Here is a 13531-nt window from a genome sequence, read left to right on the forward strand (position 1 = left end):
AAGGATCCCATGAATATATTATGTGTACTTGAGTACTGTTAGGGAGAAATTTCCCAGGAGGGCTTTATGTAGCATTCAGAATTTCTCTGAAATAATTTGGTCCCAACAGTCTTTGAAATAAGATGACATTGTAAGTCCCAGGTTATATATTACTACTTGCTAGATAAGATGTTTTCATATAGACAACGAGAATCAGATAATTTTATCTCCTACAAGTTGGCTCAAAAATACCACAACTTTCCCCCAGTCACATTTTATTTATAATAAGATAGTATTAAAATACATTATAAAGAAAAAATTTTTTTACCCAAAATGTCACTATTTAACAAAAGTCATTTTTAGGTTTTTGTTTGTTTTAATTTCTTTTTCAGTCTTGGTCTCTCTTTAGATAGGTATAATCAGGGTATAAATATGACTTTATAATCTATTGTATCACTTAATAGTGTAAGATTAACATGTTCCATGAAATTACATAACCATTATAATTATAACTTCATCAAGGTGATGTATTATCATATGCTTAGCTTTTCTCTAATTGTTAGATATTAGGCTCCTTTTATTTTTCTCTAATTATTTTCCTATATAACACTTTTTTTCCTCTGTACTATTTCTCTGGGATGTATTTCTAAGAGTTTAAAAAGTTATAAACAGTTGTATGACTCTGGATAAGGGTTTTCCACCAAAACTGTACAAATTCACAAAACTAGCAGCAAAGTGTGAGCATGCCAACATATACACAATTGCCCCAAATTCAGATATTACACTTTTTTAATGTTGCTAATCTGTTACACATAAAATAACACCTCTCTCTTTTATCTAGTATTCTTTAAAGATAAATTTAAACTTTGTAAAAATTTTGTTTTTATTATTTTAAGATACACTTGGGAGGGGAGGTGCCAGGAGGCCGAATATATCACATGAACAGCAAACAAAAGGATGTCAAGTCAAAAGGGTTGAGAATAATGTATTGGAGAGAACCTGAGATTTGATAACACTGAAGTTCCTATTACATAGTTATATTTTTAGCCAATCTTAGATTTCCCAGTTATCTCACTTTAAGCAGAGAAAATAAACATCCATACAAATTTACAAGTCATTATGATGGATAATTTAATGCCAATTGCTTGATATAAAAAATAGTAAAAAATAATCCTACCCTATTTACAGTTTCTGGAGTCTTATCACTTGGTTCCTCAGGAATTTTAACAATGAATTTAGAGGTGTCACCCAACTGGGAGTGGGTTGGTAGTCTTCTCACAGTGGGGACAAATGTGAAGATCAGAGGTTTGGCTTCAGAATCACCAGAAGAGACCTATGAGACACGTAATAAATTAGACTTTCAGTCTTATCAAAGGTTTATTTTGACTTTATTCTGTATATATTATATTTATCTCATTTATTTTGATAAATTGCCTATTGTCCTATGATCATGTGTATGGTTGTCAAAGAGAACATCTATTAAAATATTCATAGTGTATTCGATCCTTTTTTTGTGAAAATATTTATCGGAGAAAGAAATACAACCCAAGGAAGATCCTACTGTAGGACATGGCAACAGAAGAGCAGGTTGGCAAGTTGAGCTGCTGGAATGTTGCAAGTTAACATGGATAAAAGTTAATCTCAAAACAGACCAGATGCTGTGTTTGTGATGACCCCACAGAGGTCAAGGACTTTTATCCATTTAACCCTGGGTTAGCAGTTTCAGTGTGACTCATAATCACCAAGCATGCGTGAAACTTCTGACATATATCATTAATGAGAATGCTAAAATGTGAATTGAAAATTGAAAGTTTACTTTTCTAGCTGCCAGGATACCAATGCCTCTTCTCGAGGATATACCTTCTCTTTCATTCATTCTTTATTTATTCAAAAACCATTTTGTTAAGTATTTGCTGTGTGGCAGGTACTCAGGAGCTAGAGATACAACAGCATATAAGAAACAGCCAATAGACCAGTCACAAGTAGGAAAAGCATATGCACAGAATAGGAAGGGAAAAGCGATAAGGGATGCCTACCCAGTCTGGGAAGCTCCATAAAAGTCAGCATCTGGAATTTAAGTCCTAGTGAAGAGGAAGATAAGGGTCTTCCAGGCTGAGGAAACCAGCTGAGTGAAGGCATGGAAAGCAACACTGGGTGTGAATCAAGCTTGAGTTCTGTCCTATTGACACTGAGAACCAAGTGTTGTAGATTGGGAATGAGATCGTCACATTAGAATGTCAGGGAGGTAATGCTGGTTTTATAAGACCCAAGGCTAGAGATCAGGACAGAAAGCCAAGAGTAATAGATGGAGGACTAAATGGAACGGCAGAAAGAGAAGATGGTACTGGAGATTTCTCTTTTGAGACGTTTGGGTGAGAAGTAGGATGAGAGATGGAGAGTAGTTAGAAAGGAAAGTCCAGTCAAAGAGGTGCCCTTGTTGGTCTGTAACAGGATAGACGTGAAGACGTCTGTAGACTCGGGGAAGGAACCAGTAAGAAGGAAAGTGGAGCAAAGTCCTGGAGGAAGCAGGCAGAAAAAGCTAAAGCAACAACAGAAAGAACATGGCCTCCTCTGAGAAGGGAGAAAATTAATGGAAATACAGAAAAGCTCTGACTGTGGGTCAGTGAGAGAAGTTGGAAGGTGAGGGGACTCATTTTGTACATAATCCATGTTCATGATGCGATCAGCCCCATCTAGTCAGAGTGAAACTGCCACGCTGCCACCTCCATGCCTCTGTCACGAGAAATGTAATAACCCTGGCAGGAACCCCCAGGCTCCTCTCCCTTCAGGTCGTGCCACCCTTGTGTGTCTTACCTCAACATGCCCTTTAAACCCGATCACATCAGCTGCATGAGAAACCCAGCCATCCCTGTATCCCTGTGTGCAATGCACACCTCTAGTTTTGTTCCCTTCTTGTACCTGTAACCGAGAAGGACCCTCTGAGGCCTTCCCAGAATAGATCCTCACCCATGTCGTTCACCTGCTTTTTGCCTGTAGAAAAACTTTAGTCAAAGAATAAATTTAATCAGAGAAGTGAGAAAAGGCAGAAAGAAAGGAAAACAGTCAAGCAAGACAAAATAATAATACTTTAGCCATTAAACAAAAAGTCAAGGACCTTTAATTCTTCCTCAAGGACTACGGATAATATTCTGAGCCATGTCCTTTGAGCTGTTTTGCAGATACTGAAACCCCCACCTGGTGGAGGAAGTTAACTGTTTGCTGCCCACAAGCACATAGACCCCCACACTGGTTAGAACCAGAAGGCTGATGATGCTGACTCCTAATTACCTCACCACCAACCAATCAGAAGAATGTCCATGAGCTGACCACACCCTGTTCCTTGAACATTATAAGACTCTTCACTACCCCCTCTAGGGCGGGACACACAGTTTTGCAGGCATTAGCCAACAGTGGCCCCCTTTGCCTGGCAAAGCAATAAAAGCTAGTCTTCTCTACTTCACCCAAAACTCTGTCTCTGAGTTTCTATTCAGCACTGGTGAACAGAGACTGAATTTCAGCAACATACCATGATCCAACTCTTAGAAAGTTTTCACCATACACTTTCTGGAATTCAGGCAGTTGTCACACATCCCTCCACATCCTTAACCTCTTCTCTACATGTTCTGACTCTAACTAAACGATGGTTCCTGCTGAAGGACTCTGCTTCCTGAGAAGCTCTCTGTTTCCTTTCACACTGGGTGACCCACCAGAAGTAGACTAGGTATCCTCTGTGCACTCTTTTCTGCTTCCAGACCATTCTTCTTCCCTCTTACCTACAAACTTCCAGGTTTGAAGCTCCTGCCATCCACAAGTCTACACCATTCACTACTTCTTCTTGTTACAGCCATCTGCCCACCCCCAACTCAAACCCTTCTTTCTTTGAAGATTTACTTCTGGGGTTAACACCACACTTTTTATAATACCCAATATGATATCCCATGGGTAATTTTTCTAATAGCGTGTTTCACTGACCTCTACTCTTCCTTGCCCTTCACATCCTTAGCAACAACCAGTAGCCACAACACCACCATAATTTCAGGGTTTTCTCCTTCTCTGACCAACACTTCTTTTCTTTCCACACCATCTCTTCAATTCTGTGACTCCAACATTTCTGGGGAACCACCAAAATGAAAGTCTACTGATCCTTCCAACATTACGTTTTCCCAGACTTCTTTTTTGGCCAGCCTTAATGACCGAGTTGACCACAACTCCTGTGCATGCCCCTCAAATGCTTTGTCTTCTCTCACATCATCATCTACTTTGAGTAAATCATAATGGTCACTCAGTCTACCACATACCTACTCTCCTCCTGCACCACAAGGGTAAATGTGGTCAGAGAAAAAAATCACATGACCCCGCTTGCTGGTTTCACTTCGAATTTATGACCCTGAGCCTCAAGCTGGCACTTTAATTCTTCTCTGTAATCATACTATACAGTTCCAGAGCCCATTTACTCTCCCACTCGCTAGAAAAATCACACCTTCTCCTCTTTCTTCAAACCCCTACATCTTCTTCCTCATTCTCACTCTGAGCTGACAACTTTGTTTCCCACTTCACTGAGATAGTTGAAGCAATCCGAAGAGAACTTCCAAAACCCTCATCACCACATCTAGTCACCCACCTACATCTTTGTCCCTTTACATAGCCATCAGTCCTGTTACTACACTCCTACTAAAACCAAACCTCACTTGAATACGTTGCCTTCTACTTACTTTCATTTACTCAACAAGATTTTATTAAATGCCTACCAGATGCTAGGCTCTATTCTAGGGGTTGGTGACACAAGAGTGAACAAAAACCTCTACCCATTCTGGTGGGAGGGAGACAGGAAACCAAATAAATATGCAATAAAATAGGATTTTCAATTGCAATAAGTGCTGTGAAGACTAGTATAATAACCCATAGGAGAGAAAATGATAGGTAAAACTTGGGTTGGCTGTAATCTAAAGGAAAAACTTAGAATTTCCTGAAAAATTGGATGTGAGATATAAGAGGCAGACAAGAGTCAACACAAGTACAAAATTTTTGACCTGAATAACTGAAAGAAATAAGATATTCTTCACTGAAACAGGGAAAACAAGAGGTGAAGCTGGTTTGAAAATAAAGATCAAATATGATATGACAAATATACATCCAAGTGGAAATGTGGGGATGGGAGAAAAGTTCAGAGGAAAGTCTGTGCTGGAGATAAAATTATTACAGTTGTTGACCTATACATGGTATTGAAAACCATGAGACCAGATGAGATCTTCAGGAGAGTCAGCACAAATAAGAAAAGAAGAGGTCCAAGGTTGAACCATCCAGCTCTACCATTAAGTGGTCCAGTAGCTGAGGAAGAAGTAGCAAATGTGACACAGGATTTTAAGAGAAATGGAAAAGCCTGGAACATCATTGATGTAGGATGATACAGTGGGAAAGAGGCCTGACTATAAATAAGTAAAAGGATTGACAGACTATTGTGAGGGCCCAGCCTAAATGTAAATCCGTGAATTTGTAGTAAAAGCAATTTGCTTGGCTGTTTGTTAATGTCTCCAGGAATGCTCAACTGCCTATCATAGGAACAGAGAAAGTGAATTGCAACATTTATAGAACTGATGTTCGGAGGTGGCTCTGGCAGAAGAATGTTGTGAGTGTCAGGAAACTGAGGGTACTGATGGGAGAAGAGCAAAGGGTCAACCATGGAGTTCAATGTGGACAGGGAAGAAGAGGGACTTCAGACCAAGGGACTAGTGGTCTCTTCGGTTCAGGAATCAGATTTGAAAGCATGGTGGGTGTTTGGGAGAATGGCCCAGGGTCACAGTATGGGTTATGAGAGTTCAGGATTTAGTAGGATGTTAAAACTAGATGATTATAAGGTCTAGGCTTATAACAGGGTAGGGTTAGGGTTAGGGTTTCTAGAAACAATGCCTATTCCTTAGGGCATAAAAAATACACAGACAAACCCTTCTGAGCCAACTTTCATTTTTCAATATTATTTTCTGCCTTTAAAAATAATTGTCTATTCCCCCATGGCAGTCAGGTCGCAATTCCCAGGCTTATCATCCAAAAATAATAAATCAATGCTTTCCTTTGTAGGAAGGGACATTAGATCCCTCATGAGATTCAGGCAACCCACTAGTCTTATCAGTGATACACAATACAACACACTTTCTAGATGGATTATTTTCTAGGAAGTCTTCTTTACATGACTAATCTCATCAATATCTTGATGGGTGGAGAGGCGTTTTAATGAGGAAATCACTGAGGGTAGTTCAGATAATTTATCATAGAATTTCATTTGGGTAGGAAATAAAGATAGTCTTTTAGGAGTCAAAGAAGAGGTGAAAGTGTGACTATGTCCTCAGGTGCTATAGGCCTGCCCTCATCTCCCCACATGATGACTACAGGTCTATCTTATGTTCTATCCAGATGAAATTAAATACTGACGTATGCACTTCAGTATAAGTGCCCTGTGGTTACAAAATACATATAACCATTATTAACAGTAAGTGGCTTTGCCTTCTGAAGCATATACAGTGACCAAGATTTATTTCTCCAAAAATTTACTTCTTTACTTTAGCTTGCTACTAAAGTCTCTAAAATACAAATAGATTGTCACTACTGATACATTGTAAACTACTGACTTTTTAAAGGTTAATAGTTACAATTTTAGTGAATAAAATTGAAACAAAGTATGAATAAAAATGGATGCTTCAATGAATAAGGTGTGCTTTTAGAACATACCCTCAAAGGAATTTCTAAACATAACCACATGTTGACAATGAAAGCAACTGAAAATAAGTAAAATTGTTTCCTTCTTCTTTATTGTTATATTTTCTTACAGGAACATCCATAGCCTGCATAAAATGTCTTCACTAGGTAAGGAGAACAGTTTGTTTTTAATTTTAGTTGAGCCAACATATAATGTCATCAAGAATAACATAAAAATGGAAAAGCCAACAGTACTAAAGAATTTTTATCTTCCTAGTTTACTGTCAGAGAACAAGATCAGGGATAAATTCCTATCCACACACATAACCTCAGATTAACCACAAAAAGGGCAATGGTTTGGTATTCACTTTTAAGCTGGGAGTACATTGTTAGCATGGGGCTCTTTTCATCACTTTTACCTAGCATCCTCTTATCCTACCAAGGATGTACAGAATTCTTTGCACAAAACTTAGTTGGAAAAGGATTTGAAATTATACTAGCTACACTATACAACATTTAGATGACAAGCCCCGTGTTAGCCGGTGGACTGCTGAATCCCTTATTCAGGAAAGAAAAAGAAAAATTTTGCTGTTTACTGCATACCATAGCCCAGTTCCAATGGAGCCCAGAAATGAATTGCTATGGTGATGAAAAATCATTTTCCACACAAAGCAGAACCAGATGCATGTTAATATTATTGCATTGGTTAAATGCCAGTTAACACTTTCCATTGTCAGTGTTGTTTAAAAACACATTTTAGTTCCTATCCTTGAGAAACTAGTTTAATAATAGAAATTAGAGCTGAAAGGATGAAAAGCTTTTCCTAAGTATAGTTTCAAGTGCTCGAAACTCTGAGACTGTCACCTTCTCACCGGCCACTAGACTAATAATTTAAGAAATTGTGTTCCCCCTGTGCCATGCAGGCTCACTGCTCCTTTGCTCAGTTTCGGGCTCCAGTGCCTTCCTTTCTTCTATTTCCCTAAAAGTTCTCTTCCTTCTGACGTTGACACCCACATTCACAGATGGCCACTAGCTTCTTGTTGAGAAGAGACATGACAGGTTGTCTCTCAGCACTCACACTGTGCCAAGGACTGTCCTGAGCATCTTCTTTGGTTGCCAGTAAGCAGTTTTGCCTTTATCTGCTCATCCTTTCCACTAACTGTCTATAACATTTCGTTTTGATACAGTCAAATTTATCTACACCCGAGCATCTCTCCCTCAAACCTTCTTGCAGCAAACACCACAGTGCATAGCCTTTCAAAGTTCTCAAAAGCATGAAGGAAAGACTTCCTTTTACCTGGGGTGTGGTCTGAATGCTCCCTGCTAAGATGCACGAGTTCATTAGGAAGTAATTGTTCCCGCAGTCCCTCGGAAGCCCCCGGCTTTCTGGAAGCATTGATTCATCCCATAAGGGCGTGAGCAAACCAATGAGTGAGGTGGGAAGGGAGCCACTCCCTGAAACAACACACACACTCGCAGGGAAAAAAAGAATTCTAAAAAAGAGGTAACGAGGAATCCTCCCTGAACGAAATGGTTTTGTCAGCTCCAAAGAGTAGATTTATGTTCAGACAATTTTTAGATTTGGAACTTCAGGAGAGGTCAGATTGACTGCTGAAATGGAACCAGTAGAAGTAAAAAAAGAATTACCACCTATATGTGTTTCCCCTCTTTTCTTTTCATGCATGTAGTCCAATTAAACATTCTGCAAAAAGAACAGAGAAGCCAGATTGTACAGCAACAAGAAGCTGATCGAAGGATCCCCACAGCTGACAATCCCAGCAATCAGTTGGTCATACTCACTGAGAACATTTAGAGGTAAAAATACATGCAAACACTGGGTCTAAATAAAGAATGAGAAAACACACGGCTATCCCTTCAAAAATCAATAGCTTTAATTAGTGGTCCTTGGCATGTACCTAGCGAGCAATGGTACAGGAGTGTCTCTAGTGACTGAAGTTTTGCTATTAACTAAATTTGCTCTAAAATAGAGCTTGGAATCAAATATATGTCAAAACAAAATTCCATTCCAATGTTCCTGGAAGACAGTGAGTTTCCTGACTATAGACAAACGTCAAAGCTTTACATGTGAAATTGATTGGAGTCTTCAGCTTTCGCACTTCTATTTTCTAAGTGTTGATTTTTCTCCAAATCTGTAATATCTATATTTGTGCTTTGGTGATGAAAGATGTTGTGTCACAAGGGCTGGTTATAGACCAAAGGCTCTGGGAAGGAATGAAGGTTTTATTTTAGGGACCTAGATTATACCTCTTAACATTTTCACCATTATCAGAAGCCTGAATTCTTGAAAACATTACAAGTGAACCAATTGTCAAAAGTGATACTGTTAGCACACTGGGAAAAACTATTCCAAATAACCCAGTACTTTTCGACCTAGTAAATGATCTAAATTTTTTAATGTGAGTGCTGTGTTACATCAGAGAACAAATTATGTGCCTTCTTCTATGCTATGTATATTTATGGATATTCAAGAGACTATAATACCCTCCTGCCCTCAAAGAGCTTACAGTCCAATTGGGAATATAAAACAGGTGTACAAACACAGAGATGCAAAGCAAAAAAGAAGAGAAAAATTCCCATCCTGCAGTTCTCAAAGTTTATACATAAGCCACTTGGAGATCTTAAAATGCAGTTTCTTAAATATCCTGTGATAAACCATACTGGAAAAGAATCTGAAAAAGAATGTATTGATAGATACATGTATAACTGAATCACTTTGTTGTACAGCAGAAATTAACACAATATTGTAAATCAACTATAAATAATTTTTCTTAAATGCATAAAATAATTTTTTTAAATGCAGTTTTTGATTGAGGAGATCTTGGGTATGGCCTCAGATTCAACATTTCCCACAAGCTCCCGGTGGTGCCCAGTTGCTGGTCTGTGACACTCTGAGTAGCAAAGACTTAGAGGAATTTTTGGAGGGTTGTGAGATCATGGTCACCTGGGGTAAGTAATTCAAGGATAAAGTGGCATTTGGGCTCACTTAGAAGAGTAGGGGAATAGGACCTCTGAAGGTGAGATACAGTAGCCCTTATTTCAGGCAGAGAGAAAAGCTCAGGTGAAGGCACCTATCAGAACGGCAGTAAGCAGCAGGGGTAGCCGCAGAGCAGGGAACCAGGGAGTCAGATCACCCACTGTCTGTGGGACCTGGGGCCAAGCCGGGGTTACAGGACCTCTCGAAGGCTCAGTCCCCCACCAGCGAAATGTGGATCAGAATAGTATTTATTTCACAGGGTTCTCATGAAAATTACAATTAAATTCAGCATGTAAAGCTCTGTGTCAGGCAAATACTTAATAAATGTTACACCTGTGAGCACTATTGTTACTCAGTTTGGTAAATAACATACATGAGAATAAAGGCAAATAAGACTAGAAAAGTAGGTTCAGTCTAGGTCATGAGTTTTTTTTTAATTTACCATTTTAATTATTTTTAAGTGTACAGTTTAGTGAGTAGCATTACATTTACATTGCTGTGCAACCATCACCACTATCCATCCACAGAACTTTTTTCATTTTGTCAAACTGAAACTCCGTTCCCATTAAACAATAACTCCCCATTCCCTACCCCCACCCCCAATCCCTGGTAACCACTATTCTACTTTCTACATTCAGATTCATCTCTCCTCCCCTTTGTAGATCATCAGAGATCTTGAATTAAGGTGTTTTGATGCTATTCAGTAGGGAATAGGAACAAAGATTTTATATAATTACATAAATACATGTATTGCATATATATATATATAAAATCCTAATTCCTATTCCTTACTGAATAGGGGAGCCTTAACAAATTCTAGAGACCACACTCATCTCCATGATCCATCCCTTGTCAGTGGTTCAATCAGTTTATTCTAAGCAGATTCAAACAATAAGGAAGCTCTTTTCCTATATCTCATTCTGTCCTTCTCCCTCTGATCTTTTTTCTCATTCCCTCCCCCAAACATAAAGCAATATTCACACATGTTGGTACAGTCAGATTTGGGTGAGGAAATACTTCAGCCCCTATCGTTTGTCCTACTTGATTTCTTCCTTGAGTCATTTTACAGTGAGAACCAATCACATTAATCCATTATTTTGCTATTTTATTCTGTGTCTTATTGGGAACTTTTCTGTACTCATTTTCTTTCCCTTGTTTTCTTAGTAATTGTTGGCATTATAGACTATTCCTTACATTGATAGAAGACAATTTTTACTTAACAAAAAGCAGAACAGTCATGCATTATAATAGCATGCTTCAGCCATCTGCTTAGTAACTGCATATATACTCAAAGAGCACATGTATTTAGAACAATTTCTATAGAAACCATCCTCACTGGAATAGAAAATGATGGCACCTGGTCAAAAAATAGGCCTCAGTCTTGGATGATGAAAACCAAGTGAGTTACTGACACAGGATTGGGGGTGGGAGAAGGGGAGAGTCTAGCCTCCAGTTACAACTACTTTTTTCCATAGATAAGAAGGCCATCTAGGGTCTGCCTAAGACCCTGAAGCATTTTATAAACATAAACTTTTAATGATCTCTCTCCTATTAAGGAACACAAACTGTTCTGTTGAATAATCTATTCCCAAAAGAAAGTAAAGTTTGTTGAACTTTGCAACAGACAAATATAATTCAAAATTATCTTTAAAATCTGGCATTATTGATGGCTGAAGTAGGGCATCCTTCACCCTTCTGACTAAACAGATATTACTGCAATACCTTCCAGCCAAGAGAATCTTAAAGTATTGTTTTTAAAACAAACAGTATAGAACAAGTAGTCTGTCTTCCTGACATGTAAAACAAATTTGAGGGAAAAAAAATAGACACCTCCACAAAATATTGCTAAGAAACATGTAAGTGATTAAACAGATTCAGCTGTCAAGACCACCCAGAAGTCTATTTGTCTGCTCTTATGCCTTGTGCTTAAAAAAAAAGTCACTAGAAATTCCATTTATTCATTTTAATAAACCCCTGTTGAGTGACAGGAACTATTCTAAGCTCTAGGAGACATCAAGATAAAGACTTGGACCCCATTCTCATGAAGTCTCCTTCTCATGAAGGAGACACCTTCACAGCTACACCACTGGTGAATGAAGTTAGAGGAGAGGGCAAGTGATGTGCTGACTCTAGGCTGCTCGGGGAAGCAGCCTCAGGCCATCCCCAGGGAGCTTTCACTCAGCTTCTGCACTTAGTTTCTACACCTGGTAACCAACATCAGAGTCACTTCTCATTCTGTTTTAGCCCTGGGTGGTGTTTTTCCTCTGAAGATGGGAATCACCCAGGGTTTGGACCCCTGTTCCAGAATAATAGGTGATTGTAGGAATCATAATCACAACTCAGAATTGGCTGTATGATATTTAAATGAATCCTGACATCTCATCAAAAATGCATGAGGGGGCTTCCCTGGTGGCGCAGTGGTTGAGAGTCTGCCTGCTAATGCGGGGGACACGGGTTCGGGCCCTGGTCTGGGAGGATCCCACGTGCCGCGGAGCGGCTGGGCCCGTGAGCCACAATTGCTGAGCCTGCGCGTCTAGAGCCTGTGCCCCGCGACGGGAGGGGCCGCGATAGAGAGGGGCCCGCGCACCGCGATGAAGAGCGGTCCCTGCACCGCGGTGAAGAGTGGCCCCCGCTTGCCGCAACTGGAGAGAGCCCTCGCGCGAACCGAAGACCCAACACAGCCAAAGATAAATAAATAAATAAATAAATAAGAAAATCCTTTAAAAAAAAAAAAATGCATGAGGTCCTGCTGTAACTGAGGAATTTCAGCTTCAAGTATGCTAAGCCTGACTCTTACCCTAGTTCCCCTTCAACTTTAACTTAGTTTACAAAAGAATAAGTTAATGATGCCTATTGAAATGGAAGATTAGTTGTTCTATTTTGCTTTTACCCTTGTTCCTTATTTTTTACAGATAACTAACCAGAGACTCATGGCAAAATGATGTTCCAATCGTAAGCAAGACGTGATGAAATTTTGGCACCAATGATCATGATAATCATCTCTGAAAATAGAACACTACCCTCTCCCCAGCATGTAGCTCCTTTCTCTTCTCTCTATATTATCTCCAAGCAAGACCTGGGGAGTTGGGAGTTGGTTCTTTAGTACATGAGTCCACTTTCTCCCCAGGATTGCCAGCTTCCTCAATAAAGCTATCTTTCCTTTTACCCAACACTTGTGCCTCAGTATTGGATTCTTGGGGAACAAGCAGCCAAACCTGAGTTTGGTAACACTGTCACAGTCTAAGTTTGGCCTCATCTATATTGGCATCTGTGCTGGCCTCATCTGGATTTCTTCTATTCCTGTTACTACTGCTTGTAGAGTCTCTTCTCTTGAGGGTATATCCTCCTAGGTAAAATGATACTAATAGTCCACCTTAATTCATGTAAACCAAGAGCTTCAAAATATTGAAGAAAATCTAGCACCTCAGTGAAAATGTTTGACATACTTAGATATTCAGAAGAGGCAAATAGGTCTTGTACATGGTAGAATTTGAAAGGGGAACAGAGACAATGATAAGAAACATATATCCAATAGGAATAAGTGTCTGGTGGCCACTCTCCCCTTGTAGAATCACTTTCCAGCTTGGCTTCTGGTATACCATTTCTCTTGGTCCCCTCCTATCCCCTGTACCCTCCTTCTCTGCCTGCTTTGTGCCATCTGACCCTGAAGCATTGAAGTGACCCAGGAGTCACTTCCTGGATAATCTCATCCAGTCCCATAGCTTTAATTAACATTTATAAGCCATTGAGTTCCAAATTTGTTTCCCCAGCCTGTACAGTGTCCTTGGATAATACACTCCTATAGCCAACTTAGATATTTTACAGACATTTGAAACTTAGTACGTCTGAAACTGAATTATTTGTGTT

At 39.4% G+C, this 13531-nt stretch overlaps 1 protein-coding gene across 14 annotated transcripts in view; it reads right to left on the reverse strand.

The window, feature by feature from the left end:
• The window catches only part of MLIP (muscular LMNA interacting protein), a 298573-nt gene that overhangs the window by 152600 nt on the left and 132442 nt on the right, over positions 1-13531 (reverse strand). For 12 of the 14 annotated variants that reach the window (XM_007186945.2, XM_007186936.2, XM_007186941.2 and 9 more), the window contains one exon: positions 1157-1312. The exons of the other annotated variants lie outside the window; for them this stretch is intronic. In XM_007186945.2, coding sequence (XP_007187007.2) covers positions 1157-1312 — 156 coding nt within the window. The remainder of the gene's footprint in view (positions 1-1156; positions 1313-13531) is intronic. 14 annotated transcript variants of the gene reach the window in all.

Source organism: Balaenoptera acutorostrata, chromosome 10 (genome assembly GCF_949987535.1).
Source record: "Balaenoptera acutorostrata chromosome 10, mBalAcu1.1, whole genome shotgun sequence".
NCBI classification, from domain to species: Eukaryota; Metazoa; Chordata; class Mammalia; order Artiodactyla; family Balaenopteridae; genus Balaenoptera; species Balaenoptera acutorostrata.